At 45.6% G+C, this 16603-nt stretch overlaps 2 protein-coding genes across 44 annotated transcripts in view; both read right to left on the bottom strand.

Moving 5' to 3' along the window:
* Window positions 1-3904, bottom strand: part of LOC118380317 (tyrosine-protein phosphatase non-receptor type 6-like) — a 38590-nt gene extending 34686 nt beyond the window's left edge. For 33 of the 40 annotated variants that reach the window (XR_008087802.1, XR_008087803.1, XR_008087769.1 and 30 more), the window contains exon 1: window positions 3646-3904. The gene's annotated coding sequence lies outside the window, so the exon portion shown is untranslated. Of the gene's footprint in view, window positions 1-122; window positions 464-980; window positions 1100-3645 lie in introns of those variants that run through there. The other 7 variants (XR_008087796.1, XR_008087798.1, XR_008087800.1 and 4 more) reach the window with 5 other exon arrangements.
* A 2962-nt stretch (window positions 3905-6866) lies between these two features.
* LOC118367674 (chromodomain-helicase-DNA-binding protein 4-like) overlaps window positions 6867-16603 on the bottom strand; it is a 70266-nt gene continuing 60529 nt past the window's right edge. For all 4 annotated transcript variants that reach the window (XM_052489149.1, XM_052489150.1, XM_052489152.1 and 1 more), the window contains exons 40-41: window positions 8325-8520; window positions 6867-8155 (exon numbers count right to left, since the gene is read on the bottom strand). In XM_052489149.1, the coding sequence (XP_052345109.1) occupies window positions 7953-8155; window positions 8325-8520 (399 nt within the window). In that variant the 3' untranslated portion in view covers window positions 6867-7952. The remainder of the gene's footprint in view (window positions 8156-8324; window positions 8521-16603) is intronic.

Below are 16603 nucleotides of genomic sequence, written 5' to 3'. Positions count from 1 at the left end.
CACCATTCTAAACAACCTGTCTTTTCTTCCTCTTTTACTCCCACGCTCAAACCCTCTTTCCTCCCTTACCCTTTCTCTTTCTCGATATATCTCACATTAGGTAGTTAAGTAAACAATCTTACTGTTCTCAGCTCCTTCTGAAAACAAGCAACACTCTTGCTGACAGGCTCGTGTTTGTCTTACCCTTCTTCCCTCCCCTCTTATTGATTTTTCTCTCTGTCGTTCTGTGACACTCTCTCTCCTTCCTTCCTTTTTGTGTCTCTTTTCACAAAACAGTGAAAGCAAGAGACAGACAGGAACAAAAAAAAGCTGACAGGCCGGAATCTCTTACAGAAAGAGATACATTATAAATGTCAACGCAATAAAAACGCTTAGAATTCATCTTTAAAATTAAACTAGAATTTTTTCTCTCTCCTTGCCTCAATCTAATGTCACATCTCTCTCCTTCAGAAGGATCATAGCACCACTAGTGTTTTGCAAACAGACACAGTCCAGTGAGATTACTCTGAATATGTCATACCATACACTGTTCTTCAATGAGATAGTGAACTAGAGAGAGCGAGAGAGAGAGGGAGAGAGAGAGAGAGAGGGAGAGAGAGGGGGAGAGAGAGAGAGAGAGAGATACAGAGAGAGAGAGAGAGAGAGAGAGAGAGAGGGAGAGAGAGAGAGAGAGAGAGAGAGAGAGAGGGGGAGAGGGGGAGAGAGAGAGAGATACAGAGAGAGAGAGAGAGAGAGATACAGAGAGAGAGAGGGAGAGAGAGGGAGAGAGAGAGAGAGAGGGATACAGAGAGAGAGAGAGAGAGAGAGGGAGAGAGAGAGAGAGCGAGGGGAGTAAGGTAAAGATAAACTAAGGAACTGCACATCTGCACACCATCACTATCAGGAATGAAAAACACACTAGCCCCTTCAGTATATACTGGTTAAACTAATCATACATTTTTCTCGGTCCTTCTCATGATCTATCTTTCCTTCTAACCCACCTGTCCTCCACTCCTCCCCTCTTCTGCCTGAGTGTCTGTTCTCTTCTTTCAGCTGTGTGTGTGCAAGTGTGTGCGTCTAACCTTTTGTGTGCCATTTGTGTTTGATGCACAAAGGTTATGCTCGTATTACACTTCCTTATTTTCAGAGTGCGACCTTCCCCCCCGTGTGTCGCACTCAAACCATTTACAACTGTGAGGTCATGATAACAAACTTACAACAAGCAACACACACACATAACTACAGTCAGGATAGCAACAACACAACACTGTTCATGTGAGCATGCTACAAGAAGAGGTGGGCTACATGTATACTAAAGGCTTGTCCACAGAAGTCTGTTAGAGCTTGAAGAAACTGAAACTACTCTTCCCACAATGCAACAGCCAGCTGGTCTGGCTACGAAAGCGGCATAGCAACAAAGCAAGGCTGTATAAGTTAACAGCTTGATGTTACAGCGTGACTGCCTGTTGAAGTTAGTGTTACAAATTTCAATACAACCAACATGCAAAGCAGCAGAGAGTAGGTGAGAGGTGCCATTTAAAGCTCCTGATCTGTAGTGGCTGGGGCCGAGAGCACCATGTATCTTGTGTGCCACATATGTCTGAATGCCTTTTTGTGTGTGGTGTGAGTTATATATAATATGCATTATTATCAAATAATACCACATAAAGGTTAAACACATTTGTTTTTTGAACACCAAGAGAAGACCTGGAGACAGGCCCACTTTTCTGGGGTTTGGGGGGACTGGTTAAATCTGAGACGTAGGAGCTGAGAGAGGAACGTCAGAACCCCATTGTGTTTTTAACACTGTTAAATCTACGACCTGAACACTAGAGGTGGAGGCTGGTGAACCTGTGAAGTTTGTTACACTGGAAGACAGCTGTGAAATTGTCCATCTTTCTCTCTGCTTTTCAGGCTCTGATGATATATGTTCAGAGCTGAGAGCTGATGGTGAGAATGGCTTTTCCCTGTTCAGTCATGTTGCTGTTGTGTATCATTTCTAACAGCCAAAAGTGATGACCCCCTTCCACAAAGATTCACACACACTGACTAACACACACATACCAAGTGATGACATGCCTTTATCCAGTAACTCCTTCAGCGTATGTACACACTCTCACACACACTGATTAACACACATACACAAGTGTATTTCTCACGCCGAAAGTCCAAGTGATAAGGATTTGCCTTCAATGAAAGAACACACTCTCACATTGACTAATAGTGATGGGGGAAAACATTGAAACATTTACATATTGGGATATAATGTTTGACGATATATCGTAACGTTTTGACAAAATTGCAATACTAGTTTTGCTATAGTAGGCTGTACTTGCACTAAAAGTCCATTATTTTCCCTCCATATCTTGTTCTCCATCTTCTTTTTAAATAAGGAACCAATTTGTTTTCAGCACATTTATTTCCATGACTGACCAAAACACGTTTTCTCATGGCTCTCTCTTGTCCCTCTACAGCAGACATTTGGTGAGCAATAAGTTTGGAATATCGAATCTCAATACATATAGAATCGTGAGAATCGTAAGAACCGCAATACTAATTATATCGGCACCTAACTATTGTGATAATGTTTTGTACACAGTGTATATTGAACTGTATTTTTGTCATGTGTGGGAAAAGTGACATGTATGTAGAAACATATCTGGGGGGAAAACTGTATAAAACAAGGTTTCTTTTGTCCTCTGAAAGGAGGGGTGGGGGGACAGGCTTGTGGTAATGGCTGGAACAGAATAAGTGGAATGGTATCAAATACATCAAACACATGGTCTCCAACACATCCGTTCCAGCCATTATTATGAGCCGTCCTCCCCTCAGCAGCCTGGTGGGGGATGGGTTTGAAATAAATACTCATAAATGACACCAAAGTAAGAGCCCTGTCTGACAGTAACTATTGTCAAAACAAGAATCTTCCAGGGCGATCACTTTGGCTTGCAAATCGTATTTCTCTTGCCTGGACATCTAACAGTGAGATTTAAATGTATGTAAATACACGGAGTATATCTGTGACATAGACTGACCAGGTGAATCCAGGTGAAGCTATGACCATTATTGATGTCACCTGTTAATGACAAGACAAAATATTGAAGTGCCTTTGAACTCGGTATGGTAGTAGGTGTCAGGCGCACCGGTTTGTGTCAAGAACTGCAACGCTGCTGGGTTTTTCACGTTCAACAGTTTCCTGTGTGTATCAAAAATGGTCCACCATCCAACTTGATACAACTGTGGGAAGTCAACATGGGCCAACCTCCCTGTAGAATGCTTTCGACACCTTGTAGAGTTCAAGAGTCCAATTGAGGCTTTTCTTAGGGCAAAAGCAGGTGCAACTCAAAAATAGGAAGTTGTACACAGAATGATCAGCCGATGAGAACATAATTAGTTCTCCCACGTGTGATTTTAACTACATAGATTACAAAAGGCTAGAGTGTACATACACAAGCATGCGAGCGAGCACACACGCACACACACACATGCACAGACTAACAGACGTTTGTACTGCAGGTGTTAGAACAATGATTAACACCAGGAATTGCAGACACACAAACATACTGGTTAGTGAAACAAAACGCCTGCAGCAGTTTGAGTTGGGCTCTCTTCCCCTTTCACACCTGTGAGCTTCACATGCTAACTGTGTCTATAGATAGTACTTACCCACAAGACATTGAATGGACTTTTGCTCAGGTGTTCTAGACAGCAGTTCAGTCTCATAGATCCAGTCTTTACAACAGAACGAAGATGAGCTAGAGGCTAGTGCAGTGTGGTCTGTCCACTGTGTCCAGTTAACTAGCGTATACTACACTGTTTCAGCTGCTTCTCTCTTCTGTCCCTCTATCTACCTCTTCTTTCTCACTCATTTCCTCTGTCTCTCCCTGTTGTTCCCCCTGTTTTCCTTCTTGCTCTCTACAATTCCTCTGACTGCCCTCTCTCTATCCCTCCCTATCTCTCTATTCCTCCATCCCTCTCTCTATCCCTCCCTCCCCCTCTCACTATTCCTCCATCCCTCTCTCTATCCCTCCCTCCCCCTCTCACTATTCCTCCGTCCCTCTCTCTATCCCTCCCTATCTCTCTATTCCTCCGTCCCTCTCTCTATCCCTCCCTATCTCTCTATTCCTCCATCCCTCTCTCTATCCCTCCCTATCTCTCTATTCCTCCGTCCCTCTCTCTATCCCTCCCTATCTCTCTATTCCTCCGTCCCTCTCTCTATCCCTCCCTCCCCCTCTCACTATTCCTCCATCCCTCTCTCTATCCCTCCCTATCTCTCTATTCCTCCGTCCCTCTCTCTATCCCTCCCTCCCCCTCTCACTATTCCTCCATCCCTCTCTCTATCCCTCCCTCCCCTCTCACTATTCCTCCATCCCTCTCTCTATCCCTCCCTCCCCTCTCACTATTCCTCCATCCCTCTCTCTATCCCTCCCTCCCCTCTCACTATTCCTCCATCCCTCTCTCTATCCCTCCCTCCCCCTCTCACTATTCCTCCATCCCTCTCTCTATCCCTCCCTATCTCTCTATTCCTCCGTCCCTCTCTCTATCCCTCCCTATCTCTCTATTCCTCCGTCCCTCTCTCTATCCCTCCCTCCCCCTCTCTCTATTCCTCCGTCCCTCTCTCTATCCCTCCCTATCTCTCTATTCCTCCGTCCCTCTCTCTATCCCTCCCTCCCCCTCTCACTATTCCTCCATCCCTCTCTCTATCCCTCCCTCCCCCTCTCACTATTCCTCCATCCCTCTCTCTATCCCTCCCTCCCTATCTCTCTATTCCTCCGTCCCTCTCTCTATCCCTCCCTCCCCCTCTCACTATTCCTCCATCCCTCTCTCTATCCCTCCCTCCCCCTCTCACTATTCCTCCATCCCTCTCTCTATCCCTCCCTCCTCCTCTCACTATTCCTCCATCCATCTCTATATCCCTCCCTCCCCCTCTCACTATTCCTCCATCCCTCTCTCTATCCCTCCCTCCCCCTCTCACTATTCCTCCATCCCTCTCTCTATTCCCTCCCTATCTCTCTCTATCCCTTCCTCCCCCTCTCTCTATTCCTCCGTCCCTCTCTCTATCCCTTCCTATCTCTCTATTCCTCCGTCCCTCTCTCTATCCCTCCCTCCCCCTCTCACTATTCCTCCATCCCTCTCTCTATCCCTCCCTCCCCCTCTCACTATTCCTCCATCCCTCTCTCTATCCCTCCCTCCCTATCTCTATTCCTCCGTCCCTCTCTCTATCCCTCCCTCCCCCTCTCAATATTCCTCCATCCCTCTCTCTATCCCTCCCTCCCCCTCTCACTATTCCTCCATCCCTCTCTCTATCCCTCCCTCCCCCTCTCACTATTCCTCCATCCCTCTCTCTATCCCTCCCTCCCCCTCTCACTATTCCTCCATCCCTCTCTCTATCCCTCCCTCCCTATCTCTCTATTCCTCCGTCCCTCTCTCTATCCCTCCCTCCCCCTCTCACTATTCCTCCATCCCTCCCCCTCTCACTATTCCTCCATCCCTCTCTCTATCCCTCCCTCCTCCTCTCACTATTCCTCCATCCATCTCTATATCCCTCCCTCCCCCTCTCACTATTCCTCCATCCCTCTCTCTATCCCTCCCTCCCCCTCTCACTATTCCTCCATCCCTCTCTCTATTCCCTCCCTATCTCTCTCTATCCCTTCCTCCCCCTCTCTCTATTCCTCCGTCCCTCTCTCTATCCCTCCCTCCCCCTCTCCCTCTCTCTACCCTCCCTCCCCTCTCACTTTCCTCCATCCCTCTCTCTATCCCTCCCTCCCCTCTCACTATTCCTCCATCCCTCTCTCTATCCCTCCCTCCCTATCTCTATTCCTCCGTCCCTCTCTCTATCCCTCCCTCCCCTCTCACTATTCCTCCATCCCTCTCTATCCCTCCCTCCCCTCTCACTATTCCTCCATCCCTCTCTCTATCCCTCCCTCCCCCTCTCACTATCCCTCCCTCCCCCTCTCACTATTCCTCCATCCCTCTCTCTATCCCTCCCTCCCCCTCTCACTATTCCTCCATCCCTCTCTCTAACCCTCCCCATCTCTCTATCACTCCCTCCCTATCTCTCTATCCCTCCCTCCCCCTCACTATTCCTCCATCCCTCTCTCTGTCCCTCCCTATCTCTCTGTCCCTCCCTCCCTATCTCTCTATCCCTCCTTCCCTATCTCTCTATCCATCCCTCCCTCCCTCTATTCCTCCTTCCCGGTCTCTGTCCTGATAAGTTATCAGCAGGCTCTATTACAACGCAGTATTTTGTCCCGCCCTGTAATTTCCCGCAATTTTCATAATTGCGCCTCTCTGTCTGTCTGGGAAAACAAGTCTGTTCCTGTCTCTCTCTTCTTCTCTTCCTCTAACTGTCCATGTGTTCTCCTTCCCTCTCCTGCAAAAGGAAATGAGCTTTCACCTTTCCCATCATACATTTACAGCCACACTACCTCCTCTTCCTGTACCTGTGTTCTATGGTTTTATTACTTTATAGATGCAGTATCAGATGATGCCCTTCCACAGACCTTGTAGGTCAAATTATGACATGTACCATTGGTCATTTAAGCAATAAGGCCCGAGGAGGTGTGGTATTTGGCCAATATACCATGGCCAAGGGCTGTTTTTAAGCACTATGAAACGTGGAGTGCCTGGACACAACCCTTAGTCATGGTATATTGGCCATATACCACAAACCCCCGAGGTGCCTTATTTCTATTATAAACTGGTTACCAACGTAATTAGAGCAGGAAAAATACACGCTTTGTCAAACCCGTGGTATACGGTCTGATATACCACAGCTGTCAGCCAATCAGCATTCAGGGCTCGACCCCACCCAGTTTCTAATACAATGTGATGTATCCAGATAATAATCCCCTCACATAATAAAGGGCAAAGAAACAAGCATCACAAACTGTTACCCTTTTTATTGGAGTTCTCAGAAGAAACTGTAACGATAAAAACAACAAGCTGGTAACCATAATAATATTCCAAAATGTAAAAGAACAAAACATTAGACTAAGACATTTAATTAATTTAGAGATTGCCATCATTCTCAATGCAGCCCCGTGTGTCTACACTAGTGGAGCTATTGCATGTCCTTATTTGGGCAAAAAGGGGGCGAGGCCTCCGGGAACATTTGTGATGCAATCGTTCAGGAATGTAGAGCTGCAGGACGGGGCGTGGCCAAGGAGCGGGGAGAGCCAATAACAGGCTAGTGTTATGGACCACCTGAGTGTACAGGTGAAGGGAGCAGTGAAGAGGGGGAGGGGCAGGAGTGTAACATAGAACCAATATTATTCTACTAAAGCATCCTCATCAGTTGATAGTTATTAACAGTCTCTCTGTGGGAAGTATAGAGCAGTGTGCCCACCTACACACACAGACACACACATACACACACACACACTGAGAAGAGGTACACACCCAGAAATGGAATGGGCAGAACAGACATAGTTCTAAATTCCACATGATTTCATATTTACCAAATTGAATTGTACATGTTGCATATCAAATTTAATTCTGCACACCCATAGAACAACGAGTCCACATATTATATAACCTTTACTTGAAGTGGAAAAGACCATTTGACCCATTCTAATTCTATGGGACAGAGCCAGGTACACCGTTGTCTATTTTAGAGACAGGCTTGGGGAAACATACAGTGAAAACAACCTCTGTGTGAAAGTTAGACACATAACAGACAGACACAGAGACAGTGCCACAGTTCATTAGGTAGATACTGTAGAGGTGTTCCCAGTGGAGAACAGAGACTGTGTTCCTCCAGGTGTCTTTGGGTGAAGAGGAAGCAGAACATTTGTAGTCTGCTGTGTCCAGAGAAGATGTATTGGTGGGTAGAGAGAGACCTTACTCTACTGTCCAGAGTGTGAGTTTTGGTTTGGGGACAGAAGAGGTGCAGACTGGGGGTGAGATGAGGGTCACTCTCCGATTCCAAAACACGGATGGGAGAACGCCTTAGGGAGGACTGGCGGAATTGGTCAGCGTGGCACCTGCATCTGCTGCGTGGTCTGTGATTGGCTCTGGCCGGTGACCTCGGACCCGCGGCTGGCCAAACGGCTGAGGATGTTCCTCTCCGACATCTGCAACCTCACGGCGACGGGTGGTATACGGGCGATGGTTGCCGGGAGACGGGTGACGTCGGCCTTCATGTCACTTAGAAGCTCCTCAAGCTGTTTGAGAACTGAAGGAGAGAGACATAGTTACCACCACCAAAGTCCAACTGACAGAGTTTAGGAAACAATAACGAGAGGGAGAGAAAGAAGGAAAAGAGATGATGGAAGTGGGTAAGAAAAGCAGAGACAGAAAAGAGACAATGAGAAAGAAAGAGAGCGAGTCTGTGTGTGGTCTACCTTTGTGCAGTACTGCGTTAGCAGGCTTGTTCCCTGACATGGACTCCTTGCTGAGGTGTTGGTGGGACTCAGCCAGACACTCCACCTCACTGAAGCGGGTGTTGAGGGCCATGGAGGGGTGGGCCGGGTCCTCAGACATGTTCAGGTAGGCTGCCCTGCGAAGCTGCTCCTCAATCACCAACGCCTGCTCCAACAACTAGAGACCGAGAGGGGGGTACAGAGATGAGAGAGGCAGAGAGGGGGAAGGCATATGACAGGTGTAGAGAGGAGAGAGTGAAGAGGTAAACAGAGTGATTAACAGAAAGAAAGAGACAGTGGGAGAGAGGGAAGAGGTAAACAGAGTCATTAACAGAAAGAAAGAGACAGTGGGAGAGAGGGAAGAGGTAAACAGAGTGATTAACAGAAAGAAAGAGACAGTGGGAGAGAGGGAAGAGGTAAACAGAGTGATTAACAGAAAGAAAGAGACAGTGGGAGAGAGGGAAGAGGTGAACAGAGTGATTAACAGAAAGAAAGAGACAGTGGGAGAGAGGGAAGAGGTAAACAGAGTGATTAACAGAAAGAAAGAGACAGTGGGGGAGAGGGAAGAGGTAAACAGAGTGATTAACAGAAAGAAAGAGACAGTGGGAGAGAGGGAAGAGGTAAAAAAGTGATTAACAGAAAGAAAGAGACAGTGGGAGAGAGGGAAGAGGTAAACAGAGTGATTAACAGAAAGAAAGAGACAGTGGGAGAGAGGGAAGAGGTAAACAGAGTGATTAACAGAAAGAAAGAGACAGTGGGAGAGAGGGAAGAGGTAAACAGAGTGATTAACAGAAAGAAAGAGACAGTGGGGGAGAGGGAAGAGGTAAACAGAGTGATTAACAGAAAGAAAGAGACAGTGGGAGAGAGGGAAGAGGTAAACAGAGTGATTAACAGAAAGAAAGAGACAGTGGGAGAGAGGGAAGAGGTAAACAGAGTGATTAACAGAAAGAAAGAGACAGTGGGAGAGAGGGAAGAGGTAAACAGAGTGATTAACAGAAAGAAAGAGACAGTGGGAGAGAGGGAAGAGGTAAACAGAGTGATTAACAGAAAGAAAGAGACAGTGGGGGAGAGGGAAGAGGTAAACAGAGTGATTAACAGAAAGAAAGAGACAGTGGGAGAGAGGGAAGAGGTAAACAGAGTGATTAACAGAAAGAAAGAGACAGTGGGAGAGAGGGAAGAGGTAAACAGAGTGATTAACAGAAAGAAAGAGACAGTGGGAGAGAGGGAAGAGGTAAACAGAGTGATTAACAGAAAGAAAGAGACAGTGGGAGAGAGGGAAGAGGTAAACAGAGTGATTAACAGAAAGAAAGAGACAGTGGGAGAGAGGGAAGAGGTAAACAGAGTGATTAACAGAAAGAAAGAGACAGTGGGGGAGAGGGAAGAGGTAAACAGAGTGATTAACAGAAAGAAAGACACAGTGGGAGAGAGGGAAGAGGTAAACAGAGTGATTAACAGAAAGAAAGAGACAGTGGGAGAGAGGGAAGAGGTGAACAGAGTGATTAACAGAAAGAAAGAGACAGTGGGAGAGAGGGAAGAGGTAAACAGAGTGATTAACAGAAAGAAAGAGACAGTGGGAGAGAGGGAAGAGGTAAACAGAGTGATTAGCAGAAGGAAAGAGACAGTGGGAGAGAGGGAAGAGGTAAACAGAGTGATTAACAGAAAGAAAGAGACAGTGGGAGAGAGGGAAGAGGTAAACAGAGTGATTAACAGAAAGAAAGAGACAGTGGGAGAGAGGGAAGAGGTAAACAGAGTGATTAACAGAAAGAAAGAGACAGTGGGGGAGAGGAAGAGGTAAACAGAGTGATTAACAGAAAGAAAGAGACAGTGGGAGAGAGGGAAGAGGTAAACAGAGTGATTAACAGAAAGAAAGAGACAGTGGGAGAGAGGAAGAGGTAAACAGAGTGATTAACAGAAAGAAAGAGACAGTGGGAGAGAGGAAGAGGTGAACAGAGTGATTAACAGAAAGAAAGAGACAGTGGGAGAGAGGGAAGAGGTAAACAGAGTGATTAACAGAAAGAAAGAGACAGTGGGAGAGAGGGAAGAGGTAAACAGAGTGATTAACAGAAAGAAAGAGACAGTGGGGAGAGGGAAGAGGTAAACAGAGTGATTAACAGAAAGAAAGACACAGTGGGAGAGAGGGAAGAGGTAAACAGAGTGATTAACAGAAAGAAAGAGACAGTGGGAGAGAGGGAAGAGGTGAACAGAGTGATTAACAGAAAGAAAGAGACAGTGGGAGAGAGGGAAGAGGTAAACAGAGTGATTAACAGAAAGAAAGAGACAGTGGGAGAGAGGGAAGAGGAGTAAACAGAGTGATTAGCAGAAGGAAAGAGACAGTGGGAGAGAGGGAAGAGGTAAACAGAGTGATTAACAGAAAGAAAGAGACAGTGGGAGAGAGGGAAGAGGTGAACAGAGTGATTAACAGAAAGAAAGAGACAGTGGGAGAGAGGGAAGAGGTAAACAGAGTGATTAGCAGAAGGAAAGAGACAGTGGGAGAGAGGGAAGAGGTAAACAGAGTGATTAACAGAAAGAAAGAGACAGTGGGAGAGAGGGAAGAGGTAAACAGAGTGATTAACAGAAAGAAAGAGACAGTGGGAGAGAGGGAAGAGGTAAACAGAGTGATTAACAGAAAGAAAGAGACAGTGGGGGAGAGGGAAGAGGTAAACAGAGTGATTAACAGAAAGAAAGAGACAGTGGGAGAGAGGGAAGAGGTAAACAGAGTGATTAACAGAAAGAAAGAGACAGTGGGAGAGAGGGAAGAGGTAAACAGAGTGATTAACAGAAAGAAAGAGACAGTGGGAGAGAGGAAGAGGTGAACAGAGTGATTAACAGAAAGAAAGAGACAGTGGGAGAGAGGGAAGAGGTAAACAGAGTGATTAACAGAAAGAAAGAGACAGTGGGAGAGAGGGAAGAGGTAAACAGAGTGATTAACAGAAAGAAAGAGACAGTGGGGGAGAGGGAAGAGGTAAACAGAGTGATTAACAGAAAGAAAGACACAGTGGGAGAGAGGGAAGAGGTAAACAGAGTGATTAACAGAAAGAAAGAGACAGTGGGAGAGAGGGAAGAGGTAAACAGAGTGATTAACAGAAAGAAAGAGACAGTGGGAGAGAGGGAAGAGGTAAACAGAGTGATTAGCAGAAGGAAAGAGACAGTGGGAGAGAGGGAAGAGGTAAACAGAGTGATTAACAGAAAGAAAGAGACAGTGGGAGAGAGGGAAGAGGTAAACAGAGTGATTAACAGAAAGAAAGAGACAGTGGGAGAGAGGGAAGAGGTAAACAGAGTGATTAACAGAAAGAAAGAGACAGTGGGAGAGAGGGAAGAGGTAAACAGAGTGATTAACAGAAAGAAAGAGACCGTGGGAGAGAGGGAAGAGGTAAACAGAGTGATTAACAGAAAGAAAGAGACAGTGGGAGAGAGGGAAGAGGTGAACAGAGTGATTAACAGAAAGAAAGAGACAGTGGGAGAGAGGGAAGAGGTAAACAGAGTGATTAACAGAAAGAAAGAGACAGTGGGAGAGAGGAAGAGGTAAACAGAGTGATTAACAGAAAGAAAGAGACAGTGGGAGAGAGGGAAGAGGTAAACAGAGTGATTAACAGAAAGAAAGAGACAGTGGGAGAGAGGGAAGAGGTAAACAGAGTGATTAACAGAAAGAAAGAGACAGTGGGAGAGAGGGAAGAGGTAAACAGAGTGATTAACAGAAAGAAAGAGACAGTGGGAGAGAGGGAAGAGGTAAACAGAGTGATTAACAGAAAGAAAGAGACAGTGGGAGAGAGGGAAGAGGTAAACAGAGTGATTAGCAGAAGGAAAGAGACAGTGGGAGAGAGGGAAGAGGTAAACAGAGTGATTAACAGAAAGAAAGAGACAGTGGGAGAGAGGGAAGAGGTAAACAGAGTGATTAACAGAAAGAAAGAGACAGTGGGAGAGAGGGAAGAGGTAAACAGAGTGATTAACAGAAAGAAAGAGACAGTGGGAGAGAGGGAAGAGGTAAACAGAGTGATTAACAGAAAGAAAGAGACAGTGGGAGAGAGGGAAGAGGTGAACAGAGTGATTAACAGAAAGAAAGAGACAGTGGGAGAGGGAAGAGGTAAACAGAGTGATTAACAGAAAGAAAGAGACAGTGGGAGAGAGGGAAGAGGTAAACAGAGTGATTAACAGAAAGAAAGAGACAGTGGGAGAGAGGGAAGAGGTAAACAGAGTGATTAACAGAAAGAAAGACACAGTGGGAGAGAGGGAAGAGGTAAACAGAGTGATTAACAGAAAGAAAGAGACAGTGGGAGAGAGGGAAGAGGTGAACAGAGTGATTAACAGAAAGAAAGAGACAGTGGGAGAGAGGGAAGAGGTAAACAGAGTGATTAACAGAAAGAAAGAGACAGTGGGAGAGAGGGAAGAGGTAAACAGAGTGATTAACAGAAAGAAAGAGACAGTGGGAGAGAGGGAAGAGGTAAACAGAGTGATTAGCAGAAGGAAAGAGACAGTGGGAGAGAGGGAAGAGGTAAACAGAGTGATTAACAGAAAGAAAGAGACAGTGGGAGAGAGGGAAGAGGTAAACAGAGTGATTAACAGAAAGAAAGAGACAGTGGGAGAGAGGGAAGAGGTAAACAGAGTGATTAACAGAAAGAAAGAGACAGTGGGGGAGAGGGAAGAGGTAAACAGAGTGATTAACAGAAAGAAAGAGACAGTGGGAGAGAGGGAAGAGGTAAACAGAGTGATTAACAGAAAGAAAGAGACAGTGGGAGAGAGGGAAGAGGTAAACAGAGTGATTAACAGAAAGAAAGAGACAGTGGGAGAGAGGGAAGAGGTGAACAGAGTGATTAACAGAAAGAAAGAGACAGTGGGAGAGAGGAAGAGGTAAACAGAGTGATTAACAGAAAGAAAGAGACAGTGGGAGAGAGGGAAGAGGTAAACAGAGTGATTAACAGAAAGAAAGAGACAGTGGGGAGAGGGAAGAGGTAAACAGAGTGATTAACAGAAAGAAAGACACAGTGGGAGAGAGGGAAGAGGTAAACAGAGTGATTAACAGAAAGAAAGAGACAGTGGGAGAGAGGGAAGAGGTGAACAGAGTGATTAACAGAAAGAAAGAGACAGTGGGAGAGAGGGAAGAGGTAAACAGAGTGATTAACAGAAAGAAAGAGACAGTGGGAGAGAGGGAAGAGGTAAACAGAGTGATTAGCAGAAGGAAAGAGACAGTGGGAGAGAGGGAAGAGGTAAACAGAGTGATTAACAGAAAGAAAGAGACAGTGGGAGAGAGGGAAGAGGTGAACAGAGTGATTAACAGAAAGAAAGAGACAGTGGGAGAGAGGGAAGAGGTAAACAGAGTGATTAACAGAAAGAAAGAGACAGTGGGAGAGAGGGAAGAGGTAAACAGAGTGATTAGCAGAAGGAAAGAGACAGTGGGAGAGAGGGAAGAGGTAAACAGAGTGATTAACAGAAAGAAAGAGACAGTGGGAGAGAGGGAAGAGGTAAACAGAGTGATTAACAGAAAGAAAGAGACAGTGGGAGAGAGGGAAGAGGTAAACAGAGTGATTAACAGAAAGAAAGAGACAGTGGGGGAGAGGGAAGAGGTAAACAGAGTGATTAACAGAAAGAAAGAGACAGTGGGAGAGAGGGAAGAGGTAAACAGAGTGATTAACAGAAAGAAAGAGACAGTGGGAGAGAGGGAAGAGGTAAACAGAGTGATTAACAGAAAGAAAGAGACAGTGGGAGAGAGGGAAGAGGTGAACAGAGTGATTAACAGAAAGAAAGAGACAGTGGGAGAGAGGGAAGAGGTAAACAGAGTGATTAACAGAAAGAAAGAGACAGTGGGAGAGAGGGAAGAGGTAAACAGAGTGATTAACAGAAAGAAAGAGACAGTGGGAGAGAGGGAAGAGGTAAACAGAGTGATTAGCAGAAGGAAAGAGACAGTGGGAGAGAGGGAAGAGGTAAACAGAGTGATTAACAGAAAGAAAGAGACAGTGGGAGAGAGGGAAGAGGTAAACAGAGTGATTAACAGAAAGAAAGAGACCGTGGGAGAGAGGGAAGAGGTAAACAGAGTGATTAACAGAAAGAAAGAGACAGTGGGAGAGAGGGAAGAGGTGAACAGAGTGATTAACAGAAAGAAAGAGACAGTGGGAGAGAGGGAAGAGGTAAACAGAGTGATTAACAGAAAGAAAGAGACAGTGGGAGAGAGGGAAGAGGTAAACAGAGTGATTAACAGAAAGAAAGAGACAGTGGGAGAGAGGGAAGAGGTAAACAGAGTGATTAACAGAAAGAAAGAGACCGTGGGAGAGAGGGAAGAGGTAAACAGAGTGATTAACAGAAAGAAAGAGACAGTGGGAGAGAGGGAAGAGGTAAACAGAGTGATTAACAGAAAGAAAGAGACAGTGGGAGAGAGGGAAGAGGTGAACAGAGTGATTAACAGAAAGAAAGAGACAGTGGGAGAGAGGGAAGAGGTAAACAGAGTGATTAACAGAAAGAAAGAGACAGTGGGAGAGAGGGAAGAGGTAAACAGAGTGATTAACAGAAAGAAAGAGACAGTGGGAGAGAGGGAAGAGGTAAACAGAGTGATTAACAGAAAGAAAGAGACAGTGGGAGAGAGGGAAGAGGTGAACAGAGTGATTAACAGAAAGAAAGAGACAGTGGGAGAGAGGGAAGAGGTAAACAGAGTGATTAACAGAAAGAAAGAGACAGTGGGAGAGAGGGAAGAGGTGAACAGAGTGATTAACAGAAAGAAAGAGACAGTGGGGGAGAGGGAAGAGGTGAACAGAGTGATTAACAGAAGGAAAGAGACAGTGGGAGAGAGGGAAGAGGTAAACAGAGTGATTAACAGAAAGAAAGAGACAGTGGGAGAGAGGGAAGAGGTAAACAGAGTGATTAGCAGAAAGAAAGAGACAGTGGGGGAGAGGGAAGAGGTGAACAGAGTGATTAACAGAAAGAAAGAGACAGTGGGAGAGAGGGAAGAGGTAAACAGAGTGATTAACAGAAAGAAAGAGACAGTGGGGGAGAGGGAAGAGGTAAACAGAGTGATTAACAGAAAGAAAGAGACAGTGGGGAGAGGGAAGAGGTAAACAGAGTGATTAACAGAAAGAAAGAGACAGTGGGAGAGAGGGAAGAGGTAAACAGAGTGATTAACAGAAAGAAAGAGACAGTGGGGAGAGGGAAGAGGTAAACAGAGTGATTAACAGAAAGAAAGAGACAGTGGGAGAGAGGGAAGAGGTAAACAGAGTGATTAACAGAAAGAAAGAGACAGTGGGAGAGAGGGAAGAGGTAAACAGAGTGATTAACAGAAAGAAAGAGACAGTGGGGGAGAGGGAAGAGGTAAACAGAGTGATTAACAGAAAGAAAGACACAGTGGGAGAGAGGGAAGAGGTAAACAGAGTGATTAACAGAAAGAAAGAGACAGTGGGAGAGAGGGAAGAGGTGAACAGAGTGATTAACAGAAAGAAAGAGACAGTGGGAGAGAGGGAAGAGGTAAACAGAGTGATTAACAGAAAGAAAGAGACAGTGGGAGAGAGGGAAGAGGTAAACAGAGTGATTAGCAGAAGGAAAGAGACAGTGGGAGAGAGGGAAGAGGTAAACAGAGTGATTAACAGAAAGAAAGAGACAGTGGGAGAGAGGGAAGAGGTGAACAGAGTGATTAACAGAAAGAAAGAGACAGTGGGAGAGAGGGAAGAGGTAAACAGAGTGATTAACAGAAAGAAAGAGACAGTGGGGAGAGGGAAGAGGTAAACAGAGTGATTAACAGAAAGAAAGAGACAGTGGGAGAGAGGGAAGAGGTAAACAGAGTGATTAACAGAAAGAAAGAGACAGTGGGAGAGAGGGAAGAGGTAAACAGAGTGATTAACAGAAAGAAAGAGACAGTGGGAGAGAGGGAAGAGGTAAACAGAGTGATTAGCAGAAGGAAAGAGACAGTGGGAGAGAGGGAAGAGGTAAACAGAGTGATTAACAGAAAGAAAGAGACAGTGGGAGAGAGGGAAGAGGTAAACAGAGTGATTAACAGAAAGAAAGAGACAGTGGGAGAGAGGGAAGAGGTAAACAGAGTGATTAACAGAAAGAAAGAGACAGTGGGGGAGAGGGAAGAGGTAAACAGAGTGATTAACAGAAAGAAAGAGACAGTGGGAGAGAGGGAAGAGGTAAACAGAGTGATTAACAGAAAGAAAGAGACAGTGGGAGAGAGGGAAGAGGTAAACAGAGTGATTAACAGAAAGAAAGAGACAGTGGGAGAGAGGGAAGAGGTGAACAGAGTGATTAACAGAAAGAAAGAGACAGTGGGAGAGAGGGAAGAGGTA

This window comes from Oncorhynchus keta, chromosome 31 (genome assembly GCF_023373465.1).
Source record: "Oncorhynchus keta strain PuntledgeMale-10-30-2019 chromosome 31, Oket_V2, whole genome shotgun sequence".
Classification (NCBI taxonomy): domain Eukaryota; kingdom Metazoa; phylum Chordata; class Actinopteri; order Salmoniformes; family Salmonidae; genus Oncorhynchus; species Oncorhynchus keta.
The sequence above is the reverse complement of the archived record's forward strand: the minus strand, read 5'-3'. Positions and strand labels throughout refer to the sequence as shown.